We start from the raw sequence: 27,056 nt of genomic DNA on the forward strand, positions 1-27,056 counted from the left end.
AGTAATTGGTATTTTAAATCTCCAGATGTAGTTGTACTACTCTAGAAGGACTTTAAATTTGGAAATCAGAACTGCTGGTGTTTCCTGGTACCTGTGGTGAACGGCGCCTCCTGCTGGTAAGGTGTGTCTTTGCGTCTGGGCGGGGCATCCGCCGGCTCCTCTGACAGCGTGGCCAGGTGAGGGGGGAGGAGCTTCTGGGGGTGAAGACTCTCCTCCTGATTGGATCTCTGTGTGTCTGACTGATCTCTACCTGCAGGAGTAACACAACCGCATCAACTATTCAACTCAACTACAGTCTACTCAACTCAACTAAAGTCTACACAACTCAACTACAGTCTACTCAACTCAACTACAGTCTACTCAACTCAACTACAGTCTACTCAACTCAACTACAGTCTACTCAACCCAACTAAAGTCATACTCAACTCAACTACAGTCTACTCAACTCAACTAAAGTCTACACAACTCAACTACAGTCTACTCAACTCAACTACAGTCTACTCAACCCAACTAAAGTCATACTCAACTCAACTACAGACTACACAACTCAACTACAGTCTACTCAACTCAACTACAGTCTACTCAACTCAACGTCTACTCATCTCAACAAGAGTCTACTCAAACCAACTACAGTCTACTCAACTCAAGTCAATCAGCAGTCAAGGTAGTTCAGCTGAATTCAACAGTTGACTCAAGTCTATTCAACTTAATTTAACTTAAGTCAAGTTAGCTCCACTGAGATCAACAGTCAGCTTGACTCTGCTCAAGTCATTCAACTACAGTCAACTCAGGTCAAGTTAGCTCAACTAAAATCAACAGTCGATTTGGCTCAAATGCGTTCAACTTAAGTCACGTTATCTCAGGTCAAGTTAGCTCAACTGGATTCAGCAGTCGACTTGAGTCGAGTCCATTCAACTTAATGCAACTCAGGTCAAGTTAGTTTAACTAAAATCAAAGTCAATTTGACTCTACTCGAGTTCATTCAACTTAACTCAGCTTAAGTCAAGTCAGCTCAACTTGACTCAGATCTGTTCAACTTAAGTGTTGGGATGCTGTGGTATCTGTGTGGGTTGCTGTGTGGTATCTGTGTGGGTTGCTGTGTGGTATCTGTGTGGGTTGCTGTGGTATCTGTGTGGGATGCTGTGGTATTTGAGTGGGTTGCTGTGTGGTATCTGTGTGGGTTGCTGTGGTATCTGTGTGGGATGCTGTGGTATCTGTGTGGGTTGCTGTGGTATCTGTGTGGGATGCTGTGGTATTTGTGTGGGTTGCTGTGGTGTCTGTGTGGGTTGCTGTGTGGTATCTGTGTGGGATGCTGTGGTATTTGAGTGGGTTGCTGTGTGGTATCTGTGTGGGTTGCTGTGGTATCTGTGTGGGATGCTGTGGTATTTGTGTGGGTTGCTGTGTGGTATCTGTGTGGGTTGCTGTGGTATCTGTGTGGGTTGCTGTGGTATCTGTGTGGGATGTTGTGGTATTTACGTGGGTTGCTGTGGTATCTGTGTGGGATGCTGTGGTATTTGTGTGGGTTGCTGTGTGGTATCTGTGTGGGTTGCTGTGGTATCTGTGTGGGTTGCTGTGGTATCTGTGTGGGTTGCTGTGGTATCTGTGTGGGATGCTGTGGTATTTGTGTGGGTTGCTGTGTGGTATCTGTGTGGGTTGCTGTGTGGTATCTGTGTGGGTTGCTGTGGTATCTGTGTGGGATGCTGTGGTATTTGAGTGGGTTGCTGTGTGGTATCTGTGTGGGTTGCTGTGGTATCTGTGTGGGATGCTGTGGTATTTGTGTGGGTTGCTGTGTGGTATCTGTGTGGGTTGCTGTGGTATCTGTGTGGGTTGCTGTGGTATCTGTGTGGGATGTTGTGGTATTTACGTGGGTTGCTGTGGTATCTGTGTGGGATGCTGTGGTATTTGTGTGGGTTGCTGTGTGGTATCTGTGTGGGTTGCTGTGGTATCTGTGTGGGTTGCTGTGGTATCTGTGTGGGTTGCAGTGGTATCTTTGTGGGTTGCTGTGGTATCTGTGTGGGTTGCTGTGGTATCTGTGTGGGTTGCAGTGGTATCTTTGTGGGTTGCTGTGTGGTATCTGTGTGGGATGCTGTGGTATCTGTGTGGGTTGCTGTGGTATCTGTGTGGGTTGCTGTGGTATCTGTGTGGGATGCTGTGGTATTTACGTGGGTTGCTGTGGTACCATCATTCCAGAGAACACAGTATACCCCTCTATAGCCCATATCTGGCTTTAGACATGGAGCCAGTAGTTTTATGTAGATTTATGTTTTATCCAGAGAGTCCGATTTTATTGGCAGTACTTCTCTATATACTACAGTGTGCATTTTCACATCTGTGTCAGCAATGTGTGCTTCTTTAAGTCACAGAATGCTGCTGAATTTATTAGAAGGGGTGTCAACAATATATAGTGTATTTAGACACAAAGTGCAGCTCTATGTGTTGATCCCAGGTAATAAAATAAGAATAAAATCTGTGGGAGTCTAAAAGTAGTGGAGAAAAGCGTGAAAAAAAAAAAATGACACACAAGAACCCAAGATTTCTCATTTCAAGCTTGAAAAATCACCTTTATTTCTTTCTCTGAAACATTATTACATAAATAAAGTCACAATCCCACCCAGAACTCATTACATCCCGTCTAAATGTGCCAGAAAATACGCTAACAGTGCTTTTATACAGCAGATCCCAGCTGAAAAACACAGCTGAGCGACCAGAACGGCATTAGTGTGGAGTCGGTCCCCCTTTACAGCTAATCAATATGGACAACAGTATTGAAACATCTAAACTTTACACCTATAGGAACAGTTATGACAGTTATGCATTATTATATACCACAGTTAGTTCTGACCCTGCAATCTGATTGGCTGAGAGGTGTTCTATGAGTGCCATTATCAGCCGGTAATGCACTGTAACCGAAGCTCTCCATGTAAGTATTACTCCTTAACCTAGCAACGATGCAGCGCTTACAAACCAAATACAAACCAAACAGCGCAGCTACAACACAGCAGTGCTTATATTACACTTTATAACATGAACCTCGAGTGTATTAATGCTTAAATATGGACCCAATTAACAGATAACATTATGATAATGTTTAGCAATGTTTTGAAAATATTATTAGAACTTTTCTCATGTAACATTAGTGCCTTTATAATCAGTGCTCCTTATGTATAAATTCTACCAGTCAAGTATTAAGAAGCAGTACAGCCACAGTACAGTATTAGCATTTGCTACTAACCAGGCTAAGCTCTAGCTCTTTCTCCGTTCAGAGGTGAGCATTATCAGCCTGTAGCCTGCTGCTTACCCTGGCTAGCACTGCTGGAGCAGTGTTAGCATTAGCGGCTATCTTTGCTAAGCGCTAACTGTGGGACAAACAGCTAGCTAATATCACCCTGGCTTGTCGGAACACTCAGTGTCAAGGTTCCTCAGTGTAGCACTTTCTGGTGGCTAGCAATAGTGGTTAGCTGCTAATGCTAATGCCTTAGTAAAAATCTGGAAATCTAAGTTTACTGTAAATAAACTTTACTCACCCAAATAAACAGTCAGGAGAAAAATCTGTGAAGCTTAACAACTATGTTTTGTTTTTTTAAGAATTACAGTTTTGTTTACTTAGCTTAATTCGATCTGCTGGATTAAAAGGAAAACATGGCGACACCCTTGTTCCTTACTAGTGTTGCATAATGCTGCTTATAACCTGGTGCGAGTTATATTGCAAAAAACAGCAATTAATTCCTTCTAATGACTTGAACTTTCTAAGAATGTTAACTAACGTTTGGAAAAGGTTTTACTAAAAAAATCAGTTTTAGCTGGGTTTTAAACCACATAAACCGCCATCAAACTCTCATTTTTTAACCATCCAGACCAGACTGGTTTTGGGCTGTATTCTTCAGCAGGGATAGACAATTAATTTATTGCAAATAAAATATCGTCACTGTCATGCAAAACCCTTGTATCTCCAAAACAGCAAATTTACAGAAAAAGGGAAAAAATTACTTTCATTTGATGTCAGTGTAGACTGAATTCATTTCATTTTAAAGTCATTTTGGAGCATTTCTATTGGTTCATTCATAATAAAATGTTGATATCATATCAAAAATTAAAAAGGGCAAAAATAAAGACACAAGGATTTGCAGGATAGTGACAGTATACTCAGAATGACAATCATTTTGAACACTTCCTATAAATGTTGTATTTACAGTGCATCATCAATGTCTTTATGGATTTATAATGCATTATAAGGCACAGATACACTACATCAGTCAAAAGTCAAATATTGTCAATTAGAGCATTTATTGGCAGAAAATGAGAAATGGCTGAAATAACAAAGTTTTAGGAGTTCAGAAATCAATATTTGGTGGAATAACCCTGGTTTTTAATCACAGTTTTTTTCATGCATCTTGGCATCATGTTCTCCTCCCCCAGTCTTACACACTGCTTTTGGATAACTTTATGCTGCTTTACTCCTGGTGCAAAAATTCAAGCAGTTCAGTTTGGTGGTTTGATGGTTTGTGATCATCCATCTTCCTCTTGATTATATTCCAGAGGTTTTTAATTTGGTAAAATTATTTTTTTCCAGAGCTGTAAACAACAACATTATAAAATATCTGTTAGAAGCTTGAAATGGTCATTATAATGCATTATAAACTGTATATACAAGATTTATAGGAAGTGTTAGCATCATTTTTTGTGGTTTTAGTTTTTAATTTTATATATATAATTAAGAACAAGCATATTATAGAACTCAAACATATTCTATACAGAACGTCTCATTAAATACTGTATTATTAATATTGGTTGTGATATGGCTTTAAGTAAAAGTAGAGAGTTATTCAGTGTACAGAAAGAGAGAAGATGTTGTAGAAAGGAGGAGGAAGAGGAGGAGGAGGAGATATACAGCTCAGACGAGTCGGGAATACGGCTATCGAGAGATAGAAGAAGGACTGGACAAGTTTTTCTGCCGACACTCTGAAGACTCTGGCGACTCGCCTGCATGTAAGCACACAAAATAACCACAAGCAGAACCAAACCAGAACAAAAAGAGGAAGAAAAAGAGAGAAAGAGAGAAAGATTTATCAGCAAAACCTCAAAACAGCTTCATCCAACCTTCACCCAACCATCACTACAAAAATACACCATCCTGACCAACAGCCAATCAGTAGAATTACAGCTCTGGAAAAAAATAAGAGTAAAAATAAGATAAAATTGATTTTACCAAATTGTAATTGAAAACCTCTGGAATATAATCAAGAGGAAGATGGATGATCACAAACCATCAAACCACCAAACTGAACTGCTTGATAAAGTTATCCAAAAGCAGTGTGTAAGACTGGTGGAGGAGAACATGATGCCAAGATGCATGAAAAAAACTGTGATTAAAAACCAACCAGGGTTATTCCACCAAATATTGATTATTTCTGAACTCTTAAAACTTTATGAATATGAACTTGTTTTCTTTGCATTATTTGAGGTCTGAAAGCTCTGCATCTTTTTTGTTATTTCAGTCATTTCTCATTTTCTGTAAATAAATGCTCTAAATGAGAATATTTTTATTTGGAATTTGGGAGAAATGTTGTCTGAAGTTTATAGAATAAAACAACAATGTTCATTTTACTCAAACATAAACCTATAAATAGCTAAATCAGAGAAACTGATTCAGAAACTGAAGTGCTTTCTTTTTTTATTTTTTTCCAGAGCTCTATATCTATCTATCTATTTCCTAAAAACTATTTTTTGATAAATTATGGAAAATAAAAAACTACTATTATAAATATCCATTCCTGCATTTTAGGGACCACAATACATTCCCATAAAACATGAAATGATCTGTACACAACACATGCCTTATGTTCATCTTTTTTTCCCATGCACTTTTCAGCAAGACAATGCTAAATCACATGCTGCACAAATTACAAAGCCATGGCTGTGTAAGAAAAAGTGGGTTTGTGTCTTCTTCTTAGTTCCAAAACATCTTTTAAGTGCTGTTAGACGCAATGGCAATAAAATATGAAAGTAAAAATGTGTGGAAATTAGTATATTGCAGGTCTGAAATGCAGGAATGGATGAATATTAACATATGAAGTGAGGTTAGGCAGATTAAACATGAAATACACTTACTTTCTCAAACTTTTCTTTTAGGGATTTAGGGTTGTGTTAAAGTGGCCAATGAGTGAAAGAACAATAGTAGATCCACTGTACGCAAGTGAGGTGGAGCTTTAAAGGTCTCATATTTATATAGAAATATGTATATATACAGTGAATAAGGCTTTTACACTGATCAGGCATAACATTACGACCTCCTACTTGTTTCTACATCCATTATCCATTTTTTTCAGCTCCACTGATCATATAGTTCACTTACAGACTGATGCAAGAGGAGGAGGGTCAACATGGCACTAGTGGGGAAAGGCTCTAAAGAAAATAATTGTGGTTGGTGGATCGACATGTCAGTCAACTGTGGAACTTCAAAAGTGGCAACGGTAATCAGGAAAGGAGAATTGAAGAACAGGATGTGTGCAGAGAAACAGATACAGTCTATAATTATACAACTACAGAGTGAAATATATGATCAGTGGAGCTGAAAATTGTCATTATGTTATGTTTGATCAGTGTAAGTTGACTTTAATAGCCACAAATTAATAAGTAAATAAATAAAATGTTGTATACGGGTCCTTTAAAATCTGCCCGGCTCTGGTCTAGACTTACCCCCCGCCTCACTGCTTCCTGCCTGAGCATCAGAACTGACATAACCCTCATTGCCATTCGGCTCTGGGCAGTTGTGATTGGCCCACTGGGCTGCGTTGCCATAATGCTGCGCTGTGATTGGGCTAGGCGTGTCTGGGCTGTCAGAATGCCCCGCCTCCAGCTCTTGCCTCTGAAAATGCTGCTCCACCACCAACTGCAGTTCTGCACTCAACAAACACACACAAGCCATCAAACCAAACTGAACTGCTTGATTTTTTGCACCAGGAGTAAAGCAGCATAAAGTTATCCAAAAGCAGTGTGTAAGACTGGTGGAGGAGGAGAACATGATGCCAAGATGCATGAAATTAAAACTGTGATTAAAAACCTTAAAACTAGGGTTATTCCACCAAATATTGATTTCTGAACTCTGAACTGAGCTCTGCAGCCATTTCTCATTTTCTGTAAATAAATGCTCTAAATGAGAATATTTTTATTTGGAATTTGGGAGAAATGTTGTCTGTAGTTTATAGAATAAAACAACAATGTTCATTTTACTCAAACATAAACCTATAAATAGCAAAATCAGAGAAACTGACTCAGAAACTATAGTGATCTCTTAATTTTTTTTTTCCAGAGCTGTATGTGGACTCCTATTTTAACGAAGGCCACTCTCAGCTACTTTAAGCTGCACACTTTAGAGAAGAACTGCCAAAAGAATATGACAAATAAATATAAACATGAACCTATTGGCACCATTCCTAAAGCCAGGTGTGGGCTATAGAGGGGCATAAACCACCAGTATTAAGCTGTGAAGCAGCAGAAATACTTTGATTCAAACAGTCCACAACTGTCACTGCGCTGTCATTGGCAATGAATGGTTGCCTGTCGCTTTCCAGTGTGAGCGCAGGGTTAGGCGCTCGTACTCAGATCTCAAACACTGCAATGCATCCAGTAATATTCTTAGGAAAGAATACAGTTGTAGTTTAAGCAGTTAAAGTAATGCTGTTGTTGCTGTAATGCTGTGGTTTCAGTATTTAATAAAAGAGCTGGAGCCCCGTTACAACAGTCCATCCCAAAAAACAAAACATGGTTATAATGTGGTTAATGTTATAAAGTTTTATTGTTATTATGAAGCTAATAAAGATGAGGCTATACAGAATGCCCTGCCTCTTTATTTTTACCACCATCTGTACCAAAAACCTACCGAAAACATATCAAACCGTGGGGTTTATACCGAGGTGTGGACCAAACCGTGAATTTTCTTACATCCCTACCAAATAGTGTAGCTACAGATCAGGGACTGATATAACTCCTTTTATTTTCAAGAATTTTCAAGAATTTCCCCCCGGGGATCAATAAAGTATCTATCTATCTATCTATTTCTATCAGAATCTGATGTTTAGAGTCAGAAGGATCAGAAGAGTCACATGATCTATCAGGATTCAGCATTTCAACACAGGCAGCATATTTCCTGCTACAGATCATCATCACTGATCCATAACACACTGTAACACTACACCACTCTCACACAGCGGAGAGAGAGAGAGAGAGAGAGAGAGAGAGAGAGAGAGAGAGAGACAGAGAGACTGAGAGAGAGAAAGAGACAGAGAGAGAGAGAGAGAGAGAGAGAGAGAGACAGAGAGACTGAGAGAGAGAGAGAGAGAGAGAGACAGAGAGAGAGAGAGAGAGAGAGACAGAGAGACTGAGAGAGAGAGAGAGAGAGAGACAGAGAGAGAGAGAGAGAGAGACAGAGAGACTGAGAGAGAGAGAGACAGAGAGACTGAGAGAGAGAGAGAGAGAGACAGAGAGAGAGAGAGAGAGAGACAGAGAGACTGAGAGAGAGAGAGAGAGACAGAGAGAGAGACAGAGAGAGAGAAAGAGACAGAGAGAGAGAGACTTTTTTTTGACTTTTAAAAACGCTTTATTAAAAACGTCAGTTATGCATAATCACAAACACACCTTTACGCAAAAATTAAAGGAGATAATCGTTTGGATTACCATGAAAACAATAATTCACCTCCCTCCACCAGTACACAGCCCCCCGCAATACACCACCTCATCTCAAACTCCAATTCATTTCGTGTGCTCTGATAGAACAAGAACTCAGCTCGAACCCGAGACTCCACCAGAGCTCTAAACAGTGCTGAAACATCACAAATCCTGCCTTCTGACCTCATTCTCAGCGTCTTCCAAATGGCTAATTTAGCCTGTCCCAGCAAAAAATTAACAAAAACACATTTAAGACTGTTAGCTTTAGTGTATTTACACCCAAAAATAAACAGAACTTTTGTAAATGTCAACCCCACCCCTTGGAGTACCTGATTTAAAAGTTCAAAAAGTGGTGCCAGTCTGGTACATTCTATAAATGCATGGAACACAGTATCAGGAGCCTGACAGAATAAACACTGAGGAGACACAGCTGGAGTGATTTTAGAAACGTGTGTATTAGTAGGTAAAACACAATGCAGCACCCTCCACTGAAGATCTCCAGAGCGTTTAGGCAGAGGAGCCTTATACAAAAGCCTCCATGACGGTTTCAACTCATCAGGGACTGAAAGACAAGTTCTCCATTTAGAGTCCACCCTCCCCTGCAACACAGCGAAAAAATCAGATTTCACGCAACTCCGGTACAGTGCCCTCTTCCCAGCGCTAGAGAGAGATATGTTCAGTAACCCTTCAGAAGAGAGAAGACAGCCCACCCTACTCTCCTCCCCCTTAAAAACATTTGGCGTGATATCCAGCTCCGGAAAACTCAAAGAGTCAGGCTCCCCAGCAAAACAACTGGATAAAAAAGTCTGATAGGACTGAGAAAATGAGCCTCGCACTGCATTTAAAAAGAAATTAACCAAGCGCTCAGATTTCAGGCCGACAGCAGCTTTAATTTCAGCAGCTGATCGCCATTTCCCCACAGCCAGATCCACAGTATCCCTGACCCTGACTACTTTCGCTCTGATAAAAGCAGCAGCGGTTGAACTTAAACAGTTTACATTGCAATTAAAAAGGGGATTAGAAAATAAGGGTTCATCCAACCCAAAATGAGCCCCATCTTTCCTTCCCACAGTAAATGAACCCCAAACATCAAGCATAGAACCATAAAAACCCGGCACGGCAATTTTCTTTACATCATCATGAGACATAAGAAACAGTTCTTTATCAAGGCCCAGCCCCCCCATTGTCCTGAGCGTTGCTAGTCCAAACTGAATCCATGGAGTACTTCCATCATGATACAGCAGTCTTTGGGCTGATTGTAATCTCATGGCCTTTACCTTATCAGTAATTTGTATCAGTCCCTGACCTCCCTCATCCAGAGGGAGATATAGCACTCCAGGAGGAAGCCAATGGAACCCATGCCAGAAAAAGTCAATGCAAGCTTTCTGGATACCTCGTACCATAGAAATAGGAGGATCCAGAACTGTCAAACGGTGCCATAGCATAGAAGCTATTAAGTTGTTAATTACAAGCACTCGTCCCCGATATGACAGGTCAGGAAGAATCCACTTCCATCGTTGTAGCCTGCCTATAGCTCGGTCGTCCATTCCCTCCCAGTTTTTTTTCATGAAGGTTTTAGTTCCAAAGTAAATGCCCAGTATTTTCAGTCCATCTGATCTCCAGGAACACTGCTGGGGAAGTGAAGGAATTGCCTGATCCTGCCACTGACCCATTAAATATGCAGCACTTTTGGACCAGTTAATTTTTGCTGAGGCTGCTGCTTGGAACATCTGGAGGCATGTCGCCATCCCAGCAACATCTTCATCAGTTTTTATCAAAATTGTGACATCATCAGCAAATGCACTTAGGGTTACTTTTTCCACGCCTGCAGCACATGATCCTACAGGCGCTATCCCACTGAGCTGTTTTCTCAATGCTATCAGCAAAGGCTCAATAGCTAGAGAATACAGCAGCCCAGACAGACCACAACCCTGCCGAATGCCACGGCTAACACTGAACGGTTTGGAGAGTCGGCCATTAATTTTCAACAGACTATAAACATCTGTATAGAGCAGCTTAATCCAAGAGACGAAACCCTGGCCAACCCCGAAGGCCTTAAGAGTGTCAAATAGGTAAAGATGATCCACTCTATCAAACGCCTTCTCTTGGTCCAACGATACTGCTCCAATATTCATCTCCTCCAATTCTGCATGTCTGAACAAATCCCTCATAAGGAAAAGATTGTCAAAAATAGAACGCCCGGGAATGCAGAATGATTGATCACTATGGACAATTGACGCTATACAGCTTTTAAGCCTGATAGCCAAAGCCTTGGACAGAATTTTATAATCAAGCCCGAGAAGAGAAACTGGACGCCAATTCTGTAAGCACTTAAGGTCACCCTTCTTGGGCAGCAGGGTCACTATGGCTCTCCGGCAACTAAGAGGAAGAAGACCCACTTCCATGCTTTCCAAGAAAACAGAATGTAAGTCTGGACCGAGCAGAGGCCAGAACACTTTATAAAATTCTGCAGTCAGTCCATCAAGTCCCGGGGCCTTGCCATCAGACTGTGCATATGCAGAGGCCGTGAGCTCCTCAAACGACAATGGGCCTTCTAACACTGAGCTTTCCTCATCCGACAGATGAGGCAGGTCACTCAACAACCATTCCCTGGCTGCCTGGTCACAAGGTTCAGCAGAAAAAAGATCCTGGTAAAACAATGATGCATGTCTCATGATCTCGTGTCTATCCACAGTCTCTTTCCCATCTGGCAACCGCAAGCAAAGGAAGGCTTTTTTCTCTGTAGACTTTTTCTCCAGGCCGAAGAAAAAGGAAGATGGAGCATCCATCTGGTTGAGCCTTGTGAAACGCGCTCGCACCAAAACTCCTCGGCCACGCTCCTCCAGCAGATTTTTAAGCAAAATCTTCTTCTGCTCAATGTGTTCAGTGCCGCCTGGATCACTTGAGCCATCCACTCCGCAACTGGACTTTAAAATGTCCTTCTCGAGTTGTTCCATCTTGCACTTAAACATGTTCGCATTTTGAGCAGTATAATTTTGGGAAAAACATTGGATCTGAGACTTTCCAATGTCCCACCACTGGGCCAGGGAAACAAACTGATTTTTTCTCTCTCTCCAAGCCTCCCAGAAAAAAGTGAAAGATTGCTTGAACAAGTGGTCTTGCAATAATTTGCTATTAAAGTGCCAGTATAACCGTTGTTCAGTTACAGAAGAGAGTGACACAGAGACAGAAATAAAGTGGTGATCAGATAGTGGAAAAGGAGAGATAGAATTACCAAAAAATCTGGTCTTATTGCTGTTCTGCACATAGAACCGGTCCAATCGAGCCCCTGAAATCCAATTTACACTTGTTTTCACCCAGGAATATTGTCTCGTCATTGGAAAAGCCTCCCTCCACACATCAATTAAACCATGATAATCAATAACAGCCTTAAGGGCAGCTGTTGACCGTGGATGTGGTTCCCCATGATTCCTGTCTAAATCAGGAGTAACAGTACAATTAAAATCACCAGCCAAGACTATTACTCTTCCAGGAGAAACAGCTTTAATCGACTCGGAGACTGTCCTAAAAAATGCACAACGGTCTACACCAACAGTAGGTGCATATGCATTAAATAGAGTGAAAAGGAGTCCTTTAATTTCCACATCAAGCCTTAATAACCTCCCTGCAATAATCTCAGTCATAGTGGTATTAAGCCCAGGGGTAGCATTTGTAATTAAAATACCAACTCCAGCACTATTATAAGATCCATGACTGAGGAAGGCCCGGCCTTTCCATTCAGCTTCCCACTGCAACTGATTATCATGATCGGTGTGAGTTTCTTGCAAAAAGAGAATGTTAACTTTTTTGATTGTTACATACTCAAACAGAGTAGCTCTTTTTATAGCATCACGGCAGCCATTAACATTTAAAGATCCTATTTTAATGCAAGCCATGGTGCTTAGAAACCAAAACAAAATATGGAAAAAAACGTAAACCATACAGATAAATTAAACTCTTTATTTACGGTGCAGTTTTCCTTTAACAGTGCTTACGATTTTCTTCAGCCTATATCGTTTTTGTTGATCTAGTTCTTCCAGGGTTGCTTTTCTCATTGCTACAGCACATGAAGCCAAAAACATATGTAAATCTGGGAAAGAACGCTCGATGCTGGGTTTACGCTGACCTTTAGTGTTGTCTAAAAACTGATTAATCTGGGTAAGTGAGTACAGTGCAGTCCTAGAACTAGAGCTGAACTCTACTGAAGCCTGAGAATCAGTTAAAGCACCCACATCCCCTTCATCTAACACACTATCCACTCCCTCACACTCCATATCAGACTCTCCCACCACAGACCCGAGGTCCAGCTCAGAGAAAGGAGCACTACACTGACCCAGCTGAGCTCCCTCACCGGGGGCATCGCTCTCCTGCGCTCCCTCCATCTGAACATTACCACCATCCCCGGGATCACCCTCAACCCCCCCGGCCTGAGACTGATCCTCAGCGGACTGAACAATAACCGCGCTCGCGTCACTGAGAGACACTGCACCAGCCCCGCTCTCGCGCTCCGGGTCAGCGGGAGCTGCGCGATCAGTTACCGGATCAGTATGCGCGCTACTCTTCCGCACGGAGTCCACCGGTACGGCTCCAGGTTCGCTCTCGCGCGCTGAAGGAGCCGGACCCGCGCGCCCAGTGCTGGGCTCAGCACTGGGCTCCTCCGCGGCCCCGGCATCCCCCCCCGCGCCGGATACCCCGGAATCGCCCAGCTGAGCACCAGAGTCAGTGGCATTATTCTGGGGGCACATCTGCCTAATATGACCAAATTCCCGACACAGAAAACACCGCATGGACTCAGAGCTGATAAATAAAGTGCAGCTCCTTCCATCCACCGGTACAGACACAGAAACATTTAAAGGGTCATGCCGCGGGTTTAATATAACAGACGCCTGGCGCCGAAACGACTGCACATGTTTAAACTCCGCGCTCTTACAGCCGAGAGGAATCGTCTTCACTGAACCGACCACTTTACCATATCTCTCCAGGATGTTTTTTAACAGTTCGTCTGAAGCTACAGGTGGAACGTTAGACAGCACGACGCGTTTAGACGGGCTGGACAAAGCCAGAACCGGCACAAACTCGTCTTTAATAACGAGACCTGTTTCTATTAATTTATTCACCATCTCCACTTCAGACAGAAACACTACGATGGCTTTATTCATTCTGGAAGCTGATTTAATATTCCTAGCTCCCACTCCTGCACTGACAGCAACCAAACAATCCTCCACTGATACAGAGGGATCCGGGAAACACTTACACCCATGTCTGAAAGTCAGCCGCGGGGAAACTCCCCCGGGAGCCGCCATAACGACGGTAAACACAAAGTCACACCCTCCCTAACACTTCCACAACCCCACCAACACAATTAGCAGAACCAGAAATAATAGAAAAGTTTAGAAAAACTCACTCACTCACTCGACACACTGCCAAACACCCGCTCCCTCACCCGGCATGCACACACACGCTCACTTCCGCTCACGTGAGACAGAGAGAGAGAGAGAGAGAGAGAGAAACAGAGAGAGAGAGAGAAACAGAGAGAGAGAGATACAGAGAGAGAGAGAGACTGAGAGAGAGAGACAGAGAGGGAGAGAGAGAGAAAGAGACACTGAGAAAATTCAAATCTGTCAAGTTTTCTGGATGCTTTTTAATTGTTAAATTTTTGTCGTTTTTAAACATTCTGTTATGTAACATCACTTGTGTCAATGTTTTTATTTTTAGTTTTGGGAATGTTACTTTTAACATTTCCATAAGGTTAGTATTTGTCTAACTTTTTGGGAATTTTTAACTTTCAGTTGATGTCAGTGTGAATATTGCATTTGGATTGGTCCATTCATCACTGTAAAATTTGTGTGTATATTTTGGTAAATATATGAACATTTAACTATTAATTGTTTTTTTGGGATCAATAAACTTATATCAATCTATCTGTTTATGTATCAATATATCAATATATCAATCCATCTATTTTGACATTTTGACACAATGTAAAGAAAATTGGTACCACTTTAAAATAAGACTACCTTTATAAAGGGTTTATAAATGGTTTACAATTAGTTTATTAATGGTTACTAATTAGGATGTGAATGCTTTAAAAATCAGTAATAATCAGTTATGTGGCTGTGTGTTCACTATTTGGCAAACAACAGGTCTACATACATTTCTATGTACTACATTTCTAATAACTGATTATTAATGATTTTTAAGGCATTTATAACCTAATTAGTAACCATTAATAAACTAAACCAACTGAACCCTTTATAAAGGTAGTCTTATTTTAAAGTGGTACCAGAAAATGTAACTGTTTCAATTTTTTCAAAACTTGAAAAAAAATCATTATTTTTTATTATTTACTGTAAAGAAAAAAATGACATAATGAAAAACAAATGGGGAAAAACTCACTGAACTCCTCCCCCCTAAACACACACACACACACACTGTGTGCCACTCTGTGCTCAGCAGTAAACTCATGCCAAACCAACACTAAAGGCTTTTTTGCTGAGCTCGTTCCTGCCCATCCGTCTCTGCTTTTAATGCACAACATCCCTTTACAAACTTACTTATTATAAAAAAAACACATATTTGCAATAAAAAATGGGCCAAAATTGATCTCTGTTAAACATAAATTCATGAAATACAAAAAATAATGCTAAATACTTGTGTTTAATATTACAATAAATTCATAGTTGTTATTCCTTGTTTTATGTTTTGCTAAATACTAAAATCATGCAAACTATGAAGAAACACATATGCAGTTTTTTAGTAAACAAAAAATGTTAAACCAACCAGAATATGTTTTATATTTTACATTCTTCTAGAATAACCTAGAATTCAGGCTTTCAGTTAACAGCTGTGCTGAACTCATCAAGAATTAATTACTTGAATTTCTTGTCTCTTAATAAAGTGTATGAGAGCATCAGTTAAAGTAAAGTAGTGAAGAGGTAGAGTTACAGGTATACAGTGAATAGTGAATATTTGAGTAATGTTCGAATCCAGGTTATGAGAAGCAATATCTACTTAACTAAATAAAGAATAAAAATGAAGGTCAGTCGATCTGAAAAGAAGAATTTCAAGAACTTTGAAAGTATCCTCAATGAAGTCACTGCAAAGACATTCAAAAACATTATGATGGTGAAACTGGCACTCATCAGGACCACTCCAGGAAAGAAAAGGAAGAGTGAGAGTTTCCTCTGTTGTACAGGATAAGTTCATCAGAGTTTCCAGCCTCAGAAACCGTTAACAAGTTAACAAACAGCTCCACAGATAAGAGTTCTTCACTCTGTGAAGTATTTAGGTTTGTTTAACAGTTTTAATAGAAATGTATAAAAAAACATTTTTTGTCTGATTTGCTGAAGTTCTTACCGATCATCAGAACCCTGAAGTGATGCTGTGGCTCCAGTTCAGGCCACAGGGCTGCTGATCGTTCTTTCATTACCGAGCGTTTCGCTGCACTCAGCTCGCCTGTCCATTTAAGGTGATGGACCCGGAATGATGCATCTGCACTCAGCGATCAATAAGCCGGGCTAATGTGGATTAGCACCACCTCCATTCCGGGAAACGGCCCGGTCATGAGTCTGCAGCGCTGCTGAACTTCCTCCACTTCAGCGTCTTAAAGAGTTCAACAACGCTTTCAACCTGATCTACATCCAGAAGTGTTCGGACACCTGCTGTTTCTCCCAGAGAGCGGGACGAATCGTCCTGAGCTCGGCTGATTATGGCAGAATTGGCTGAGACTCGGAATCGGCCACAGTGGTTTATACTCAGTAACCAGAGATTTGGCCAAAGTCACTAGTGTCATTTCCCATATTATACTCGCTAACCGGGGCTGACTCCCATATTACACTTGGCAAATAGGGTGATGGCACAATCAGCATGGTCTGATTTCCATCCTATACTTGGCAGCCGGGGTGTTGGCACAAGACACTCAGGCCAATTGTTGTAATATATTCAGAAACTGGGGTGTTGGCACATGCAGCTTGGGTCAATTCCCATATTACACTTAACAACCGGGCTGTTGGCACATGTGGCTCGGGGCGATTCCCATACTATACTAGGCAACAGTGGTGTTGGCACAATCAGCATGGTCCAATTGCCATACTATACTTAGCAAACGGGGTGTTGGCACAAGTGGTTTGGGCTGACTGATATATTATACTCGGCAATCGGTGTGTTGGCACAAGCGACTCAGGCTGATTCACATAATATACTTGGCAACCGGGGCGTTGGCACTTGCGGCTCAGGCTGATTCCCATATTATACTTCGCAACTCAGGTGTTTGCACAATAGGCTTGGGCTGATTGTCATAGTATACTTGGCAACCGTTGTGTTGGCACAAGCAACTCATGACAATTGTAATATTATTCTTGGGCATACAGGGGTGTTGGCACAAGTGGCTCAGGCCGAATGTCATACTATAATTCATAACCGAGGTTTTGGCATATATATATATGGCTTGTGGCAATTCCCATATTATACTCAACAACCGGGGTGTTGGCACATGTGACTCGGAGTGATTACCATTCTATACTTTGTAACTCGGGTTTTGGAACATGTGGCTCAAGCCGATTGTCCTACTATACTTGGCAACCAGGGTGTTAGCACAAGCAACAAGGGATAATTTCCATACTATATTTGGCAACTGGGGTGTTTGCACAATCAGCATGTTCTGGTTCCTATTACTATACCTAGCAACTGAGGTGTTGGCATATGTGCACTTGTGGCGATTCCCATACTATACTCAGAACTGGGTTGTTGGCACAAGCAGCTTAGGTCCATTTCTAAATTATATTTGGCAACCATGGTGTTGGCACAAGCAGCTAAGTATAATTCCTATTCTACACTTGACAACTGGGGTGTTAGCACAATCAGAATGGTCCGATTCCCCAATTACACTTAGCAACCAGGGTGTTGGCACATATGGCTTGGGTCAATTGCCATATTACACTCAGTAACTGGGGCGTTGACACATGTGGCCCAGGGTGATTTCCTTACTGTACTTGGCAACCGGGGTGTTGACACAAGCAGCTAGGGATAATTTCCATGCTATATTTGACAACTGGGGTGTTGAGACAATCAGCATGGTCTGATTTCCATACTATACTCATTAACCAGGGTGTTTGCACAAGTGGCTTAAGCTGACTGGCATACTATACTCAGCAACCGGGGTGTTGGCACAAGACACTCAGGCCTAATGTTGTATTATACTCAGCATTTGGGGTGTTGGCACAAGTATCACAGGGCACTTATGATTCCCATATTTTACTTAATAACCTGGATGTTGGCACAATCAGTACAGTCCAATTCCCAAACTATACTTGGCAACCGTTGTGTTGGTACAAGCAACTCATGACAATTGTCATATTATTCTTGGCACAAGTGGCTCAGGCCGAATGCCATACTATAATTCATAACCGAGGTGTTGGCATATACAGTGCCCTCCATAATTATTGGCACCCCTGGTTAAGATGTGTTCTTTAGCTTCTCATAAATTGAGTTTTGTTCAAAATAATATAGGACCACGATGGGAAAAAAAAGTAAAATACAACCTTTAACTCAAGTAAATTTATTCAGTAGGAAAAAAATCCCACATTAAGAAATAATTATTTAACATCAAATCATGTGTGCCACAATTATTAGCACCCCTGATGTTAATACTTTGTACAACCCCCTTTTGCCAACAAAACAGCACCTAATCTTCTCCTGTAATGTTTCACAAGATGGGAGAATACAGAAAGAGGGATCTTTGACCATTCCTCTTTGCACATTCTCTCTAAATCATCCAACGACCTGGGTCCTCTCCTCTGCACTCTCCTCTTCAGCTCACCCCACAGGTTTTCAATGGGGTTGAGGTCTGGGGACTGAGATGGCCATGGGAGGAGCTTGATTCTGTGTGCGGTGAACCATTTCTGTGTAGATTTGGCCACATGTTTAGGGTCATTATCTTGCTGAAAGACCCAGTGACAACCCATCTTCAGCTTTCGGGCAGAAGCCACCAGATTTAGTTTTAAAATGTCCTGGTATTTTAGAGCATTCATGATGCCATGCACCCTAACAAGGTTCCCAGGGCCTTTAGAAGAGAAACAGGCCCACAGCATCACTGATCCCCCGCCGTATTTCACATGAGGTGCTTTTCTGCATACTCAGCTCTTGTGTTACGCCAGACCCACTTAGAGCATTTGTTGCCAAAAAGCTCTATCTTTGTTTCATCTGATCAAAGCACACGGTCCCAGTTGAAGTCCCAGTACCGCTTAGCAAACTCCAAACGTTTGCGTTTATGATTGTGAGTGAGAAATGGTTTCTTCCGTGCATGCCTCCCAAACAGCTTGTTGGCATGTAGATAGCGCCTGATGGTTGTTTTGGAGACTTTGTGACCCCAAGAAGCTACCATTTGTTGCAATTCTGTAACAGTGAGCTTTGGAGAACTTTTTATTTCTCTTATCATCCTCTTACTGTGCGTGGTGGCAAAATAAACTTGCGTCCTCGTCCAGGCTTGTTTACCACTGTTCCAGTTGTTTTAAACTTCTTAATAATTCCTCTGACAGTAGATATGGACAGGTGTAGGCGAGTAGCGATTTTCTTGTAGCCATTGCCTGACTTGTGAAGGTCAACACACATCTGCCTCACTTGAATGGTATGTTCCTTTGTCTTTCCCATGTTGAAGATAAATGGCCTCTGTGTCACGTCATATTTATACCCCAGGGAAACAGGAAGTTGTGAATTACTAATTAAATGTTCCTACATACTCTGATCAAATAGAAATACTTTTATTCAATTTATTTCCTAAGAATTGTTAGGGGTGCCAATAATTGTGGAACAGGTGATTTTATGAAGAATAATAATTTCTTAGTCAGGGATTTTATTTCCCCCTTAAAATTTACTTGAGTTAAAGGTTGGACTTTACTTTTTTTTCCCATCGTGGTCCTATATTATTTTGAACGAAACTCAATTTATGAGAAGCTAAAGAACACATCTTAACCAGGGGTGCCAATAATTATGGAGGGCACTGTATATGGCTTGTGGCAATTCCCATATTATACTCAACAACTGGGGTGTTGGCACAATCAGAATACTTGGCAACCACAGTGTTGGCACGTGCAGCTCGGGGCAATTTCTACACTATACTCTGCAACTGGAGTTGGCACATGTGACTCGGGTCAATATACTTGGCAACCGGGGTGTTGGCACAAGCAGCTCAGGATAATTCCTATACTAAACATGAAAACTGAGGTGTTGACACAATCATAATGGTTCGATTCCCCAATTATACTTGGCAACCAGGGTGTTGGCACATGTGGCTCGGGCTGATTGCCATATTACACTCAGTAACCGGGGCATTGACAAGTAGCTCAGGGTGATACCTTACTATACATGGCAACCGGGGTGTTGTCATACAGTATGTGGCAATTCCCATACTACACTAGGTAACTGATCTGAATATTTGGGCCAGAATCAGGTCTAGATTTCAATCTGGAATAAAATTGGTGCCGCTCAGGCTCGGCTCGTGGTATTTGGCCCTGAGAGATGTTTGTTTATCTGGGCAGAGTTTCTACTGTAATCACAGGTATTAAAACATTTTCTGGCCCCGGTTTCTGCAGTAACATCCTGTAGTCTTCGGGGAAGTCTTTAGACTCGGTGTTGGACACTGTGGTAATTGATTTTTCTGTGGGATTTGGAGGTGAAATGCTTTTATTTTCCTTCAGGACAAAACTTTCCATCTAAACCCAGCTCTGAGTGAACTCTCCGAGCGTGACCCAGCAGTGCAGACTGTCTAAACTGTCGGGACAGTCGAGTGGTCGGAACTGACGGGACGAAACAAAGCAAAGCCTTAATCTGGGATGAGGATCCCGCTTCATCTGAGCGACAGATCATCCTCAGATCCTCAGGCAACGGAGACGTAAAAAGACAGTCAGGGAAGTGAGTTTTAGAAGGGTTTAGACTTTATATCAAGTAAATTTGAGTATTAAAATGCCCTAAAGATAAAAATATTAAAATAAAAAATAAAAATAATTCTTGCCTTGAAAAAACAGTAGTGTACAGTACAGAGGGTTTGCATATTTATATTTCATTGTAAAAATAAATGATTACAGTGATTTAAGAGATCTAGGGTTTTAGAGAATGACACAATGGTCCAACATGTGATATTTCCAGCAGGCTGTTTGTGTCTAACTAAGTTTTAAAATATTATATAAGATTACATTATTTTCTTACTAAAATTCCCACATTAAATATTAAATATACATCTCTGGAAAAAAATAAGAGAGCACTTAAAAATGATGAGTTTCTTTGATTTTACCAAATTGAAAACCTCTGGAATATAATCAAGAGGAAGATGGATGATCACAAACCATCAAACCACCAAACTGAACTGCTTGAATTTTTGCACCAGGAGTAAAGCAGCATAAAGTTATCCAAAAGCAGTGTGTAAGACTGGTGGAGGAGAACATGATGCCAAGATGCATGAAAAAAAAAACTGTGATTAAAAACCAGGGTTATTCCACCAAATATTGATTATTTCTGAACTCTTAAAACTTTATGAATATGAACTTGTTTTCTTTGCATTATTTGAGGTCTGAAAGCTCTGCATCTTTTTTGTTATTTCAGACATTTCTCATTTTCTGTAAATAAATGCTCTAAATGAGAATATTTTTATTTGTAATTTGGGAGAAATGTTGTCTGTAGTTTATAGAATAAAACAACAATGTTCATTTTACTCAAACATAAACCTATAAATAGCAAAATCAGAGAAAACCCAATCAGTCTATACAGTAAGCGAGGACAAAATGTATCAGTGTTTTACAGTATATAGTAATAATATTGCTAAATAAAATATAATAAATATGAATAAATGCAGAATAAGAAGGTGAAAGTGAACAGATAAAGTATAGTTAATAAAGGAAATGTAACAGGAAGTGATGTTCATGTTTTTAGAATAAAATTTCAGTATATTTTATTCTGGTCTGATACAGAACATATGGTGCTTGGGTTTTTTGCCATGTGCTTGGCACTGGTTGTGGGTACAGATGGCATGGCAGGGTACGGGTCAGCACATCTCTGTGTTGGGCACTGATAGTTGGATTACGTTAATGGCTATTTTTAAAAGACTGACGTAAGCAATAATAATACTAAACTCATCCAAACTATGAATAAAAATGTATGGAATTATTTATTACACAAAAAAGTGTTAAACAAACCAGAATATGTTTTATATTTTAGATTCTAAAAAGTTTTGAACATCTCTGCTGGATTTTCTCAGTCAGTTTTATGAGGTAGAGTCTCCTGGAATTCAGGCTTTCAGTTAACAGCTGTGCTGAACTCATCAAGAGTTAATTACTTGAATTTCTTGTCTCTTAATAAAGTTAGTTTGAGAGCATCAGTTAAAGTAAAGTAGTGAAGAGGTAGAGTTACAGGTATACAGTGAATAGTGAATATTTGAGTAATGTTCGAATCCAGATTATGAGAAGCAACAACTACTCAACTAAATAAAGATAACAAAAATCTCAAAAGAAGAATTTCAAGAATTCTGAAGTGCAGTCACCGCAAAGACCATCAAAAACATTATAATGATAAAACTGGCACTCATCAGGACCAACCCAGGAAAGGAAGAGTAAAAGTTTCCTCTGTTGTACAGGAATCTGAGGTTCTGATACAGCAGCTCACAGACGCAGCCTTGTGCTGATCCACATCACCCTAGGAGTGATGAGGGGAAAGAGAGAGCGCCATCTACTGTACTGTACCCACCCAGAGAGAGAGCAAGACCAACTGTGATGTCCCAGGGCTCTGGCAGCTGATGGCAAGCTGCATGACTGGGATTCGAACCAGTGATCTCCCAAATCATAGTGGCAGCATTTTAGACTGCTGTTTTGACATTTTATTAAACAAGTTTGTGAATTAAAAAGCCCCAAAGATAAAAAAAAAATAAAATAAAATTATTCTTGCTCTATAAAAACATTAATGTATAGTACGGAGGTTTTATGCATTTAAATCCCATTGTAAAAAAAGAAATGATTACAGTGATTTATGAGTTTTTAGAGGATGGAACAATGGTTCAACATGTGATATTTCCAGCAGGCTGTAGATTTCTATCTGAGTTTTAAAAGGTTGTATAGGATTACACTATATTTTATTACTAAAATGCCTACATTACATATTAAATATTAAATATACAGCAACTCGGTTCTGATACATCAGCTCACAGATGCCTTGGCTAACTGTGCTCTCTCGGAGCTCTGGTTGCTGATGACAAGCTGCATAACTGGGATTTGAACCAGCGATCTTCCGGTCATGGTGGCCCCAATGTTTCCCCAATGTTCAAACAAACTGAGGGTTTACAGTAGAGACCTTCTGGACCAATGTGCTCTGAATTCTCCAAATTCTCTCGATTTACAATATTAATATATTTCAAATATATATTTTTATTTATAAAATTTATGCAAATCATGAAACTATCCCAGAGCAATTAAAAAATTATTTCATTACAAATACAGAGATTCATAAATAGATCTTCATCTTCCTAAATTTCTCTCTTTTAGAGTCAATTTTTTAATAAGATTTTAACCATTTGAAAAAGAATTCATCTGTAAAACATTATAAGCGATGCTTAAAAGATCATTTGATTAATGTTTTGTGATCACTTTTTTTGTGTTATACAGTTGGAATGTAATATTTTTCTGTTATATACGTTATAATGATTTTTTATATATATATATATATTTAAGCCCATGTTAGTTTTTTGCCTTTACCTGTGTTTTATAGCTATTTGCAGTGTGTGTATCTTGTAATTTTTTTTGTTTGTGCAAGGAAAGATCAATCACAAGTCTTACTATGATGCGATTAAAGCTAATTTTTACTGCATTAAAATGTAATTTATCACTGTTCCTGCTCTAACATCTGATTCAGCTCTGGAAGGGTTTGGGAATTATCTGAAAAGTGGAAACAGGCGGATTGAAGCACAGAACACACTCCTCCAGACCTCCTCCAGGATTCATTCAGCACGTTTACGAGACTCTCACTATTAAATTTATATCGATGCTGATGACGTTCACACCAGAGTATCATCAGAACCCACAGACAGGCTCTATATATAGAAAACAGGAAGCAATATGTAACAGGAGTCCTGCAGCTCAGACCAAGTCACTGAATAAAGTTCCACTTACATCATAGTACACTATAAATATTACTAAATATAATTCTTATAGTGCTATAAATACATTCATCATCCAAAATATAGCTGCACCCGCATCCCAGCTAACAGAGAACGTTAGAAAAAAACTTTAGGAACGTTTTAAAAGGGTTCAAGGAAGGTTAGATTGTAATAATAAGGAAATATTGTTCCAAGAAGTAAACACTAAAACACTGCCACGTTAGCAGAACATTTACAAACGTTAAATAAAAACCTTCTAAGATTATGCTAGGAAAACTTTTTTTAGATTGAACACTCAAAACATTCAGAAACCTAGCTCTACTCCCCAAATACTGTTAGTTAGAACATTTAGCAACGTTTCAAAAAGGTTCCAGAAATGTTAGCATTTAACATTACAAAAGAAATTGTTTCAGGAACGTTTTGAAAACGTGTGACATAATAATAGTTTGCATCACACAGTTTTTAAAACGTCTCTTGTAGACGGACTCGGAAAGAGTGCTCATTTCTAGCGCAGAAAAACGGGCCAAAGAGTCTAAAAGCGGAGAGTGTGCATTTCTAGTGCAGAAAAACGGGCCAAAGAGTCTAAAAGAGGAGAGGGTGCGCATTTCTAGTGCAGAAAAACGGGCCAAAGAGTCTAAAAGAGGAGAGGGTGCGCATTTCTAGCGCAGAAAAACGAGCCAAAGAGTCTAAAAGCGGAGAGAGTGCGCATTTCTAGTGCAGAAAAATGGGCCAAAGAGTCTAAAAGCGGAGTGCGCATTTCTAGTGCAGAAAAACGGAGCAAAGAGTCTAAAAGTTGCCGTAATTAAGGAGTTGAATATTAAGAGACATCATGAAATTAAACATCAATTTGAAAAATCTTAGTTTACACAACACAAAGATAAAGATAGTGAGTCAAGTAAAATGGTGTATAAATGAAATAATTAGCAGAACGTTTACAAACGTTAAATAAAAACCTTCTAAGATTATGCTAGGAAAACTTTTTTTAGATTGAACACTCAGAACATTCAGAAACCTAGCTCTACTCCCCAAATACTGTTAGTTAGAACATTTAGCAACGTTTCAAAAAGGTTCCATAAATGTTGGCATTTAACATTACAAAAGAAATTGTTTCAGGAACGTTTTGAAAACGTGTGACATAATAATAGTTTGCATCACACAGTTTTTAAAACGTCTCTTGTATAGCGGAAAGAGTGCTCATTTCTAGCGCAGAAAAACGGGCCAAAGAGTCTAAAAGCGGAGAGGGTGCGCATTTCTAGTGCAGAAAAACGGGGCAAAGAGTCTAAAAGAGGAGAGGGTGCGCATTTCTAGCGCAGAAAAACGGGTCAAAGAGTCTAAAAGCGGAGAGGGTGCGCATTTCTAGCGCAGAAAAACGGGTCAAAGAGTCTAAAAGCGGAGAGGGTGCGCATTTCTAGTGCAGAAAAACGGGGCAAAGAGTCTAAAAGAGGAGAGGGTGCGCATTTCTAGTGCAGAAAAACGGGGCAAAGAGTCTAAAAGCGGAGAGGGTGCGCAGTTGTAGCACAGAAAAACGAGCCAAAGAGTCTAAAAGCGGAGAGGGTGCGCATTTCCAGCTCAGAAAAAAACATTTTACTAAAAGTAACGTTCCCAGAACTAAACACTAAAATAATGCCACGTTACCAAAACATTTACAAATGTTAAGTAAAAACATTCTAAGAACACTCCAAAGAAAACTGTTCAGATTAAACACTCAGAACATTCAGAAACCAAGTTCTACACCCCAAATATTGTTAGTTGGGTTCCTAACTAACAGAGAATGTAATGGTAACGTTTAGCAAATGTTGCTGCTGCGCAACGTGCAAACATATAGCGTGGCTATGGACCAATAGCTGCTTTATCCAACAGCTCCTCCATACACACACAGTATTGGAGAGCTGGCTGGCCTGCAGGTAGCTTGTAATATTGTAAACATTAAAAGCAACATCCCTAAAACTAAAAATACTATATTAACACTGACACAAATTATGTTGTTAAAAACGTTCAATAAAAACGCTCTAAGAACATACAGAAAGCTTAACAGATAAATAAATGTAATATTAAACATAGATATAATGTGTTATACATTTTTAGAAACTTGTATAATCATGTTTAGATGTTTATAGAGTCTAATAGACACAAAATTCATAGAAAGTGAGACTGGGCTTGATTTAGGGCGTGTCAATGTATCTTTGCTATTGTAACCATGGGTAAAGTACACCTTGTGCGGCTTCAAACGCAAAACAAAAGTCTTACAAATGTACTAATTTTCTAAATTAATCATGGGTGTGGTTAATTTTTGGCATAACCTGAAATAATAAACCAATCAGATTGCTCATCACTTGCTCATCATTCTCTTTAAGAGGAGACCAGGTGAGCTCTGACTTTGGTGGATTGCTATTTTAATGGTGCAGCTACCTGGACGTGTCCAACAAACTCTTCTCTTAAAGCAGAGGAAACTGAGCTGCTGGTTGACGCTGTGAAGGAGCTCCAGCAGCTCATTTACGGGAACAGCAATGTTAGATAGCCAAGATAGCGATGAACGTCTGACTGTTGACTGTGGTCAGGGTTTTAATCAGTCAGTGGAGCTCCTGTGTTTTCTGTTACCAAGATAAACAAGGAAAACTCCAGAAATCCACCACGCCCATCAGTGTAGATATATTCAGAAGCTCTGCTGCTATTTAAAGGAAGGAGGCAGAAGGAAGGAGTGAAAATGGACTGTTGGTGGGGGGTAAGATAGCGATGAGCATTGGTAAACGTTCTTATAATGTTCTCTATTAGCTGGGAGATTAATATGAATGGAATTGTTACGCAATAGGAAGAGGCTGACTGCATGGTGCAGATGGTACGGTGGGTATGAGGTGTGTGTGTGTGTGTGTGTGTGTGTACCTCTCATGGTGGGCGGTGTGTAGACGCTGGTCTTCCTCTGGGCGGGAGACAGTTGGGCAGACTGGTTCTGGCGTGGTCAGTGGAAAAGCACAACATGAGACTCGGGCAGCATCACCTTTCACTCCCACTCTATTTCCAGCCCAGTGATCAATAACGAGAGCATAACAACTCCCAGAATTCCACAGTACATACAGAGAGCCCAGCCCACTACACAACCCTCCACCAGCTCACAATCACCAGTTACCAATACCTAATCAATACCTAAAACCATTTAACCCAGTTTAGCTGCTGATTGATTGGGATGATGTTTGTAAGTTTTTTTTTTTTTTCGCATTCTATAAGGCTAACTATGTGACACTAGTAAGGAACAGCGGTGTCG

At 40.3% G+C, this 27,056-nt stretch overlaps 1 protein-coding gene across 3 annotated transcripts in view; it reads right to left on the reverse strand.

Moving 5' to 3' along the window:
- ppp1r1c (protein phosphatase 1, regulatory (inhibitor) subunit 1C) overlaps nucleotides 1-27,056 on the reverse strand; it is a 53,723-nt gene that overhangs the window by 5,123 nt on the left and 21,544 nt on the right. The window contains exons 5-7 of one of the 3 annotated variants that reach the window (XM_049484847.1): nucleotides 26,678-26,744; nucleotides 6,697-6,897; nucleotides 92-250 (exon numbers count right to left, since the gene is read on the reverse strand). In XM_049484847.1, coding sequence (XP_049340804.1) covers nucleotides 92-250; nucleotides 6,697-6,897; nucleotides 26,678-26,744 — 427 coding nt within the window. Of the gene's footprint in view, nucleotides 1-91; nucleotides 251-4,578; nucleotides 4,981-6,696; nucleotides 6,898-26,677; nucleotides 26,745-27,056 lie in introns of those variants that run through there. The other 2 variants (XM_049484848.1, XM_049484849.1) reach the window with 2 other exon arrangements.

The sequence above is a fragment of the Astyanax mexicanus genome, chromosome 11, assembly GCF_023375975.1.
Source record: "Astyanax mexicanus isolate ESR-SI-001 chromosome 11, AstMex3_surface, whole genome shotgun sequence".
NCBI lineage: Eukaryota > Metazoa > Chordata > Actinopteri > Characiformes > Acestrorhamphidae > Astyanax > Astyanax mexicanus.